The sequence below is a fragment of the Amblyomma americanum genome, chromosome 1 (genome assembly GCF_052857255.1).
Source record: "Amblyomma americanum isolate KBUSLIRL-KWMA chromosome 1, ASM5285725v1, whole genome shotgun sequence".
NCBI lineage: Eukaryota > Metazoa > Arthropoda > Arachnida > Ixodida > Ixodidae > Amblyomma > Amblyomma americanum.
In genome coordinates, this window is record NC_135497.1 from 93,856,941 (window position 1) to 93,868,528 (window position 11,588).

The 11,588-nt window shown below is 54.5% G+C and overlaps 1 protein-coding gene across 1 annotated transcript; it reads left to right on the forward strand.

Moving 5' to 3' along the window:
- Nucleotides 1–3,822: 3,822 nt before the first annotated feature.
- On the forward strand, nucleotides 3,823–11,008 carry LOC144111939 (uncharacterized). The gene is made up of 2 exons (XM_077645055.1): nucleotides 3,823–4,319; nucleotides 10,816–11,008. Exons 1-2 carry the CDS (start codon nucleotides 3,955–3,957, stop codon nucleotides 11,006–11,008), a joined length of 558 nt encoding a protein of 185 aa, XP_077501181.1. The 5' UTR covers nucleotides 3,823–3,954.
- Nucleotides 11,009–11,588: the final 580 nt, after the last annotated feature.

Genomic DNA, 11,588 nt, shown 5'->3' on the forward strand with positions numbered 1-11,588 from the left:
AAAGGAAAGGACGCCTGCATCACATATATCGGTGGACACCCGCACCGGGCCGTGAGAAAAGAAAAATGAAATGAAATCTGGTTTTAACGAAAGAAAAAGGCCGCCTAATAATAATAATTGGTTTTTGAGGAAAGGAAATGGCGCACCTCTGAGACCGGCGTCATATCCATTTTTTAAAACCATGTTTATTTTTCCTTACCTTACGACGCGATTCAGTACCCGCCGCGATAGGCATAATTTCCTTTCCTTAAAAGCAAATTTCATTTCATTTTCTGATTCTTCGGCGGGCGCTCGAAGCGAGCGGACGTGTTTTTTCTTGCTCTCCGCTCCTTCGGACGCTGGGCTTGAGGCTTCGCGGCGCGGCGGCGTCTCCCCATAGAGGCCTCAGACACCGTGAACGAGCGACGGCTTGCGTTCGGCTGTGACGATGAGCAACGGCAGGCCGCTCACGCTCACGATCAAGGAGACGAGCGTCATCTAGAGCAAGGTCGTCCAGCACCATTCGGCTGATGCAGGCCGAGATCGCTGATCTGCGGGACACGGTGAGGTGCCTGACGGCGGCGCTCGTCACTACGTCGGAGAACCTCGAGTCCGTCATCGGGACCTTGGACGTGTCGCCGGCGGGCCCACGCGTTCTAGCCTTGAGGGACACCATGGCGCTTGCTCACCAGACGCAGGACTCCATGGCGGCTCCCTCCCCGCCATTTCTGGCCACCCCTACGCCTCCCGCCGCCACTGCTACTTCTGAGGAACCGGCTGTGATACCCTCTACCCCTGATGATGCTGCTGCTGCGGGCTCGCCGCAGACGCCTGCAGCCGAGGAGAACATGTGCACCCCGATGGACGAGTCTGTGCTCCGGAAACGGCAACGCTCAACGAAGTCCGAGCAGGACAGGGACGCGGAAACCAACAGGGACATCGCAGTGGCCAAGCGGGAAGCTCGAAGCCCCCCCCCCCCCCCCCCCCCACCGTCACTGCGGACGAGACGGTCACATGCGGACAAGACGGTTCCGAGAAATCCACCTTGGCTGTCGGGTTCTGATGCTTCAACGACGTCAACACGGTGTGATGTGCAGACAGACGCGTAGTGGCCCTTTTTGTGGCAGCCCCTGCATACCTGCGTCCGCGTTGGGCAGAGTGAACGCGGGTGCCGCTGCGCGCGCACAGCGGGCGACCCATACCGGGCAGCCAGAAGACGGCTGTGTGGAACCAGTGAACGCGGGTGTCGTTCTTTCGCACACCAACCACACAATGACGGAACGCTGTCAGCTGGACGCGGATGTGGCCTTGATTTAAAGTGCTCTCGACCGTCGCTGACGTGAGTAGTGTTCGTCGGGTGCCTGACTAGCTTATTGCCTGATGCAACTTTGTTGACGGTAGGCGTTTCGGGGTGAAGCTCTGCTTGCTGCTGACGAACGCTTTCGACCTGCCTGATAGTCTCTAGCGCCATCTGAAGAGCAAGTTCAGCGTCAAGTTGCAGTCTCGCTGACAATGTCTGGCCTTGAATTTCGACTACCAGTATGTCTTGAACCAGTTCTTTTGGAGGGTGCCGTACTCACAATGGTTGGAAAGCGTGTGAAGCGCAGTTACGAATTCTTCCACGGATTCGCCGTCGTTTTGGACCCTCGTGTCGAAGCGTGCCCGTTTAAAAATGACGTTGCGCCGCGGTGTGAAGTAGCTGTCGAACTGATTTAGGACGACTTCCAAGTTCTGAGCGTTCTCACCGGAGAGTTTGAAGGTTCCGAAGATGTCCTCGGCCTGGTCGCCCATCAAGTAAAGGAGCGTGTCGACCGGTGTGTCCCTGATTTGTCGCAGAGACCAGAAGCCGTGTAGAAACGCTCGAACCGCGTTCCTCCATTTCGGACAGTCGGTAGGAGACGTGAAGCAGAAGTCCTCGGGCGGTTGAATGACAAAGCACGCCATGTACTCGCCGCATAGTCCAGGCCGTAGACGCTGCGGTGACGTGTGCCGCTGTCGATGAATATCCGAGTGAGAGGACGCATACCTGGCTGGGCTTACTGTGGGAATTCCGTTACTTCTGACACCATGTTGGGTTGAGGAAAACGAGAGCGTTGAGACGCCAATCGGACAGCTTTATTCCAGCCCTGCGAATGCCGGCACGAGACGCGCGCAAGCCGCCGCGAGCCTCTCACGGTCGCGCCGACGCGTAGCCAAGCTAAGCGACGCAGACGGCCTAAGCACTGCATGTGGCTACTGCCTACAACAGAGAGGACGTCACGAACGACGCTTCTTCGCCGAGGACACGATGCTACGACGAAAGATTCCGAGGGTCAAGGCTGCTCCGCTTCCTCGCTGTTGCCACGAAGCAAGCGCCGGGCATTGGGGCTTCTCGGTCGGAAAGCAACCTGGCGTGCTCGTGAGACTTACCTACTTCTCCATCGGCACCGGCGGAACTTCCAGTTAGGACGTCACGGCTGACGCTGCTCTGCCGAGGACGCAAGGGTACGAGGGAAGATTGCTTGGGACAGCACTGCACCTCTTCCTCGCTAGTGCCACGAAGCAAGCAGCGGACATCGGGGCTTCTGTGGTGGAAGACCAACCTTGGCCGAGGAGCTGGTGACTCTGAGAAGAAGCCAACGCGCAAGTCTAGGACAGGATATTGCAGGGTTCGGCTTGGCGTAGCTTTAAATTGTTTTTGTTTTTGTTCTTGAGCGCGCATCAGCACTTCGAACTGATAGCTCTGCTTGTCTTCCACTCTGGACAAGACTGCATGCGATCGCGACAGTGACTGCACAAGGCGAACAATTTGTGTGTACGCGCGGACAGATAGCGTGCAATGTTTACTACCGTCGCGCTATCTGTCCAGCGAAGGCATTCCGTGGTTAGCACGTTTAGCCTTTGACCCGTGTTTTCGAAATTTCATGACCGTTCTAGCTCCTGCTGCGATCTCAGAGCTCATGCCCACTACCCCCTCCTTTCGCTTTGAGCTGTGTTGTCTGTGCAATGAGTTTTCCGCAATTTTCTCGCACTACTACACGTACTCTTCTTCTGCAGGTGATCCCGGTGGAAGATTTGTCCTCAGGACGTTACGTTTTGTGATCCTATTTGGACAGAAGTTTTGCTCGGTCATGCAAACGAAACCGCTGCGGCACAATTTAGCGCAGAACATTCCCCGTTGCTACTGAGTTTTGCTCTTATCCTTATGAAGGTTGCGTGATTTTTCCGCATTCTAACAATCCCACCTCTTTTTCTGCAGGCGCTGCCGACACGAGAGCTGCTTTCCCGATGTGATCGTGTTTTGAAGCATTATTCCGTCATAGCTTTCACTGTACCATACTCACGAAAACGTTGCTGTTTTCTCTTGCAGGAGACTGGCCATGCGAAGTGCACTTAGTGCTTGCAGGACACTCCAAAATCTTGATCTGCATCCGAAGATTTTTGAAAGAAGCTGAAGTGACTTTATCATTGAGTAGTCGCTGAGTAGCGGAATTGCTGTGTCGGACCGCGAGAACTCTAGATTGCGGCCAGCCATATCTGCTTTGAATTCAGTGCAGTGTCCAGTGTACCTTTACGAGCCATTGTTTTTGGGAGGGCCAGATGGCGTTGTGAGAGTGCTTGCAATTATTTGAAATCCCGAGTGTGTTTTCTGCCTCCGTAACGTGAGCTAGCGCCTCTCTAACGTGAGTGCTGGGTGATGTTTCGTCTGTGGATAAGTGCGCATGCCTATAACGTTCGCAGTGTGTGTGTATTCAAATGTCGCTATCTACTTTATGTTTGTAAAATTCTGCCGTTGCTTCACCCGCAGTGTTTGTGTTGAGTATAATCAGTGCCGATAACTGTTCCCATATATGCTGTTTGTTACCATTTGCGCACCGTTTATTAAGACCTCGCTTATGTAAAAGAGATCTAATGTGACTGCGCTGTCGCTGGGTCTCAGATCCCAGGGCCTACGTCCCGCCATGCCCGCCATACCACCAGCCCCACCACCAGTTCATGGCTCCCCCGGTCGACCCTTGTTTCATGGGGACCCTGCAGCCGGTGCCACAAGCGGTTCCGGCAGCGGCGGCCGCCGGCCCTCCGGGTCTCGACGCGGGAACAGGCTTCTGGTGCGACCTGTGCGGCAAGGTGTTTGATCGTCGTCAGGCCCTGTTGTCGCACGGGTGCAGGAGCCACGGTATCTGCCGCTTCGTCTGCACTCACTGCGGCGCGGCCTTCCGACAGAGCAGCCAGCTCACCAAACACAACCGCACGCACACTGGCGAGCGGCCATTCCCGTGCCAGGTCTGCCAGAGGAGCTTCGCCCAGAAGTCGAGCCTGGTCGAGCACGTGCGGACCCACACCGGAGAGAGGCCGTACAGGTTCGTTCGCCACGAGCGTGTTTCTCTTCCTTCTTCCTCTATCCTATGCTTATACTTGGTTAGAAGGAGCGCAGCTATCGTGAAATTTTCGGGGAAACGAACGGTCCCGCTTACACCAATTTATTGCTGCTCCACGCCAGCGTAACTTGGCAGATGCCGCCTTCCCTGCTTGCGCAGCCTGAACGCAGGTGCATAACTCTCAGCTAACGCCAGAGAGCGAAGGGAAGCAGCGGCGGGGGAATGGGACACGTTGGGAGGGAAGGCACGTTCCGATCACACAGGGGATAGGAAGGTGAAGTTATGCAGCACGTAGTAGTGCGAAGAGATGGAAAGGCGTAGGGAAGACACCAACGGAGGCACTTGGATTCCAGCCTTGTATCGTGTGGAGGAAGTGCGTGCGCAGAGCTGCATTGCCTGCAGTGAGCCCACTTGTTGACGATGCTCCACTGCCGAGCATGAACGTATCTCAGCGCGCTGTGATGCTTCGCTAGCACTCCACTGTAGCGCGAGGCTAGCTGTGAAGTGCACAGAGTGTGTGAGGCGACTGTGTAGCGCACTCGGAAGAAGCGGGGCAGCGAGAAAGATGCAACGCGAGAAGCGCAGCGCCAAATGAGGGTCGCGAGGTAGTTGTAAGGTTGTGATGGCCTTTTGCCTAAGGAGCAAAGCTGGCGTCTGCCACATTTTCCTATTGCAATGCCATTGAGATGGACGGAACGTCACAACTTAAGCCCGAACTCTAAACACACTTGCACCGCGCGGCACCGCGCGCAAGGCGTCCCGCGCGTCAGCCAGAACCAGTCTGCGCATGCGCGCGGCGCTAGACGCGAGCAGCCTGAGCCACTGAAACCGCCGAATCTACCGAATCTTCCCTACAGCGGCTGGTAAAAAGCTCAGGCGCCAAAATCAAATTCTTGCCAGTAAAATTCAGGAACTAGAAAACAAGCATGCCGGGCCGTCTGAGCCCACGCAAAACACTGAGCCAGAGAATGGTACTGACGAATCCTCCGTATAATATTGCCTTACTAGCGTCTCGCGGCTGAAAGCGGACACGGTGATCGATTCGACCTCCGTTGACACTCGCCGCTTCGAGGCCCTGGAGCGTAGAGCCGAACGGACACAGGAGCGGGTGGCAGCCATTCCGGACCAAATCATGATTGCGGTCCGCGAGTCCTTTCAGGATATGTTGAGGTCCGGATTTGCTGAAATGCTTCTCGGCATTGCGGCCCAGGCGACTGACTCTGTCCTTAAGGCGGTGCAGTCCCAGGTCAGCTCTCAAATAAAAATACCGTCTGCTGCGACACGCCGCAGCTAAAGCGCAAAACAGCTGCCCGCCAAGCAGCGGAAGAAAGCGGTTCCGGCCCGACGGCCGCGGCGTTGGTGCAGCCCCTGTGTGCGCCTGCCTCCGGTACGAGTGGGTACCTAGAACCATAAAAAGAATCAATATCGCTAGAAGATCTTCGCGGAAAGCGAACAGATTAGAACGATTCCAGATCATTCAATAGAACTGTAGGGGCTTCAGAGCCTGGACGAAACGGTCACACGTCCAGCTCTACCTGCACTCCCTCGGGGACATGCCGGCGCTTCCTGCTCTGTAGTAGTCCGGTAATGATGCTACATTCACTGGGTATAGCTCGTTTCAGTGGGGGGTGGAGGGGGGTGGGGGGGCTCGACCTGAATCCTGGTGCATAAGACGTACATCGCGATCCAGGCCGATCTCGACCTAGAAACTGAGCAGGAATACACGATGATCAGGGTTCTGCCTCTCAGGCATTGCGACCCGTCAATACATGTACTGAGCGCATACTGCCCCCGGCATAAGCCGCGCGTTACTTTCAGCGAAAATTTCTATCGCGGATTCAAATTGGCAGACAAGGAACCCCTGGGGATTTCAACGCCCTCAGCCTTCACTGGTGCTGTCACTGCGAGAAAGCCAGGGGGCGCAAGCTGGCGGAGCTCATTTCCAGCCGTCGTTTTACGTTGCTTACGGACCCGGCTTGTCCCACACGTGTGGACAACTCTGTTGCCCGTGACACGCGCCCTGACTTATCTCTTATTAGGAACACTACAGACGCCACATGGGGAACCTGGGGGATTCCATAGGCAGTGACCACTGCCTTCTCCGTATCACGGTTTTGGCGAAGGCAGCCCGAAAAAACTGGGGACAGGCCAAAATGACCAATTGGCAGCAATTTCGAACTTAAGACATTCCTCCCGTACTATTTTCCGACGGCTATGCGGAGTCGGCAGCACAGGTAATCAACACACAGAAACAACACACGCAAACACTTCACACCAGCGACGAGATCCCCGCAGTGGACAATTACCTCGTGCATCTGTGGGAGGCGCGCCGGAGCTTAACAAGACTGTGGAAAAAGCAAACGACGAAGTGAAAGCTTAGAGCTCGCACTGCACAACTTACGGAACAGGCTGCGGCTTATGCTGCACAGCTCAAAGACCCCAATTGGAAAGAAACCTGCAACTCTGCAGCGCGTCAGATGAGCTCGAAGGGGACTTGGCGTCTCTTTCGCAGCCTCATAGACGCCGCTGGAACAAAAGGGAGGACGAAAAACAGCTCCTGTGGGCTCTGCATGGGTGCCAAGCTACGCTGGTGCAACTTGCGGACACTTTGTGCGACAGGTATCTCTGCCGCACAGAAGACCCGGTTGGGCCCGAGAACGCGTACTCCAGCAAGCCAAATGAAGATTTAGACACCCCTTTTGCGTTGCATGACCTAAAGACAGCCCTGGCTAAAATGCACCGAGGTACGGCGCCAGGTCGGGATCGCATAACAGTGAAACTGTTGGCGAACCTGAGACCCATCTCTCTGACGTCGTGTGAGGAAAATGTCATGGAGACGATGGTACGGGATCGCCTATCTTCATACATGGAGGGTAAGGGCCTCTTTGCAGACACTATGCTCGTGTTCCGCCCACTAATGTCTTCACAGGATGTCCTCCTCCAGCTGCATAGGGACATAGTACGACCCACAGCCATGCAACAAAATGACAAGGCCATACTCGCCCTCGATCTTAAGGGGGCCTTTTACAATGTTAAACATGGTAGCATGCTGTCTAACCTGAACACCTCCGACTTCGGGGCGAAAGTCTTCGCTTATGTTAGAGACTTTCTCTACACGCATCAGGCACTCCCTCGGTTCGAGGACGAGGAATACGGCCTGTATGCTATGGGTACACGGGGTACACAACAGGGGGCGGTTAAATAGCCGCTCCTTTTCAACATCGCCTTGATGCATCTCCCCGGCCCACTGGGTCAGGTAGGGGCCATAAAATACGTGCTCTACGCAGATGATATTACAATCTCGACCCCCGAGAGGAGCCTTGTGGAGATGGAAAACTGCCTTCAGCGGGCCGTCTCCATAGCCGATGCGTATGCTACCGACTGTCGTCGAGCGACTGTGTGTGGGCCAGGCTCTAGTTAGCGAAGCTTAAGCGCATAGGCGAACAGGTAGGGCGCATGATCCTCCGCGTTTCCAACTAGTGGGGTGGCCTGCGGGGCAGGGCCGCGCTATGGCTCACCCATGCCTTCGTGACCAGCCGGATCCTCTTCGCCGTGCCGTACCTTCGCACCGCCACACAGGAAGACGAGCGCATTGGCGCCATCATGAGGAAAGCGAGAACGCGAGCACTGCACATCCCGGTGGCCACCTCCAACGCTAAACTTAAAGGGGCTGTGAAGGGGGCTCTAATAAAGTTGCCTTATGCCTAGGATATTGAAGCACGCCGTTTCACGGATAGTGTCCAGCAAGGATTTTTTTAAATGCGCTTTGTAGAAGCTGAGTTATCTGTACCTAAAATTTGAATTTCATTGTCTTCGCGCCTTTACCTCTCCTCTCGTCACTTTTTGCACGCTGTAAGGTAGGAGCTCCTTCGCCGACACCCCACTGGGAGCGGAGCTTCCCGACCCGCCGGAGCTATGCGGCTTATTGGCCGGGGCCACGGTAGCTGTCTGACGTCTGAACGAATCTAACTAATGGCCACCTCTCACCTTGTATACGCAGATGCGGGGGACGGAGGAGGGTGCGAGCATGAAAACGTCGCCGGGAAGGGCTCGCCAAATTTGACGCGTGATTGTGGGTCGTCTGCTACGTGTAGAAGAGTATTATTTGGCTCTGGTTTTCATGGCAACACAGTGCAGTGATTAAGTGAGTTCATGTCCTGTCCTCGTAAGGCGTTTCACAGCGCCTTTAAGGCGTTAGGGGTGCCCCTCTCATGAGCCAATATGCGCGACTTTCGCAGACGGGTCCTGGGCGTGGCCTGCTAGACCGCTTACACATACAACACATATGCATAGCAAAGGGGACGGATAACATCACGGTGCTGTGGCGCCATATGCTTTGGGTCGCTCTACTCCCGCGTAGCATGGACACGGCTTCACATGAAGGCAGATGACAAGCGCGGGCTCGCACGCTTGAGGCAATATGAATCTAAAAAGGGCGTCTCCTATGGGGACATCACAGAGCCGTCACCAGCGGGATTCTACACGGCCGCTGTCGTCCACCGGGGAATGAATGTCGATGGGCCGTCATTTCGAACCCCAAATTCAACGCGAGCGGAGGAAGTTTCCATGTAGCTCTCGCTGCCGCGGATTGAAAATAGAGAAGGGTTATCCCACTCTTACCAGCCCTGTGAACACTATCTGACAGAGGAAATATCACCTCTTGCCTCCCGAACATTAATACGTGCTGCTGCCGATTCAACCCACAGGCAGATAATCAGAGCTTCTGGCCAGCAGTTTCTACGAGGCAATGAGGCCACTGATCCGGCTGCCCGAGCGCTTACACACCGAGCTCCTCATCCTAGCTCTCCTGGCCCAGAAGCTGATGAACCGCTTTTGCGGTTGCGCGAAATTTTAGTCCATTACTCCGACCGCCAGCGCCTCTACCTGGCCCCTGCCGAGGGCTGAGTAAGGCGGAGGAGAGAACTATGCGGCGCCTGCAGACAGGAACACTTCTCCGTCCTGCCGTAGTCAAACACTGATCCGAACATGGATGGGCGTTGCCCGCACTTTTGAGAGATCTGCGATATCTTTCACATGGCGTCGTAATATACTAAGAATCCTCACCTTCCCCCTTCCCTACCCGTAACCGAGAGGCATGGGAAGCTGCCCTCCTCAACTGCTCCACACTGGAGTCTCAAAGGGCTCTGGTAAAGCGGGCGCGAGACGGGGCCTCGTCGTGCGGTGTCCCAAATTGAGGATACCGACAATGCAGCGGAGTTTTCTGACTCCACAACACTCTATTTGAACATTAAAAAAGTTTTTCACCACCAGCACCACCAATGTTGCTTCGAAGCTCCGATCTGCCCGCCAGATATTTGGCGCGCGCGCTGCACACGTAGTTTCCGGCGCAAAGACGGATCGTTCGACTTCCAGAACGAGACCAAGCACGGTGTTCTGGTAACCTGCCCACTCATTCGGCTTGTTCTTCACCAGTGTAGTTTAGCGAAGATGGAGGCGATGCTGGACAAATAATTATTGATTTCTGAAGTGGAAAAGCGGCCGTCGCTATGACTGGCGAGCCTTAATATGCGATACGAGGATGCGAGCATAGAGTAAACGAGTGTCGATGGCGCTGCGGGTTGTGCAAGTGCTGAGATACATGATCACGGTGAAAAGGCGTGCTTAATTTTTTTGCGTACCAAATACATTCCACACGTTTTCACACCACTTTATTGCGCTTATTACTACCTCTCGCCACTCTATGCAATCGAATTGCTTCTAGCAAATCACCGTAGCGCGTGATTCTAAGCGTGCCCAGACGTGAGCCCGATCCCGGAGAGTGGAGATGCGTACCTCTCTCGACGCCCGACGCGGCACGGCGTTCAACGCGCCAGCGCGTGGGGCGACGCCTCGGAAGTGCGAATGGACTCGGGCCTTTAGTTGTGCTGTGGCGCGTTGAGTTTATGGCACATAGGCAACTAGGGTCATCATGCGCCAAACGCGTCTCATACCGCAGTGTGACATGTGTAACGTTAACCTAAGGCTATAGACTCAACTGGCCACGTTGGGTTCGATTGTTCGGAGCAGATTTGAATTACGTATATGTGATCGAGCGTTATCCTCGTGTTCGCTTTCTTTTGAATCTTAGCGTATAAATGAACAGGACAGAAAGCGGATTGATTTGAAGGTGACCCCCACTGAGTCGCGTCTGAAAAGTGTCAGGTGTGACACATCACCATACAGACGTGGACGCAAGTAAACGGAGCACGCTATTCCGCTCTAAGAATCATGCCTTCGCTGTCGACAATGAAGGAGCATCGCTACGCATTTCGCGAATGCTCTCTTACTCATCCGATATTCTTCCACATCACCCTTTCGGTGCCTTTCCTGGCGGTCGTAAACATAGACGCAGTTTTTTTTTTGGTATTCGTTCAAGTACAGAGTGACCAGATCTCGCCACCGAAAGCTGACAGACTTGGATTTGCCTTCTAACACTACACTAGTGTAGTTTAGCTTTACATACGCTCCTGGCCTGCAGGTGCCACATCTGCCAGGCGACGTTCTCGCGGAAGGCTCACCTGGTCGGCCACACGAGAAAGCACACCGGCGAGAGGCCGTTCCAGTGCCCTGCCTGTCCCAAGGCGTTCTCAACCAGCAGCGCCCTCAACAAGCACCGCCGTGTCACTCACCGAAGTCCAGAAAATGACAACTCGCCGCGCCCTCTTCTCTAATGGAGGGCTTTCGCACTTGTTTTGCCTTTTTTTGCATTTTCCTGTATTGCTTATTTTCATTTGCAAAATGTTTGCTGTGTGCGTGTAACTTCTTGCTTATTTTTGTTTTTCTACAAAAATGCTTGCTGTGTGTTTTCAATAAAGCTCTTTTTGAACATCCCCTGAATACTTCGCTTATCCCCCTCGCTCCTGAGATGACAAGTGGCAGCCGCCAAACCCACAGGCCTGTGTCGGCGTAATTTTCGCCTTTACCTTTGGTCGTCCTCGGCCTCCCGTATTAGGAAGTCGGCGCCTGCTGCAAGTTCAAGAAAGGTCGACTCCACTTCAAGCTCGTGAGCGACGCTTGTAATAATGCTAGTAAAAGTGCTGCGAGGCAAAGAAAAGTAGCATGGACTTTGCAATGGAGCGATTCTGTTCCAGCCACATGAGGAGAGCTCCATTAAGTGGCCGCCGGAGAGATGGAAACCCAATTTATGCGCCAACTCCTGCGCTATGGTGCCCTTGGTATATGTCCAACAGAGTACAGTGGCAGCGGAGGAGGGTGCTATAAAATTGAGTATTTCGGAGTGTAGATGTAAGT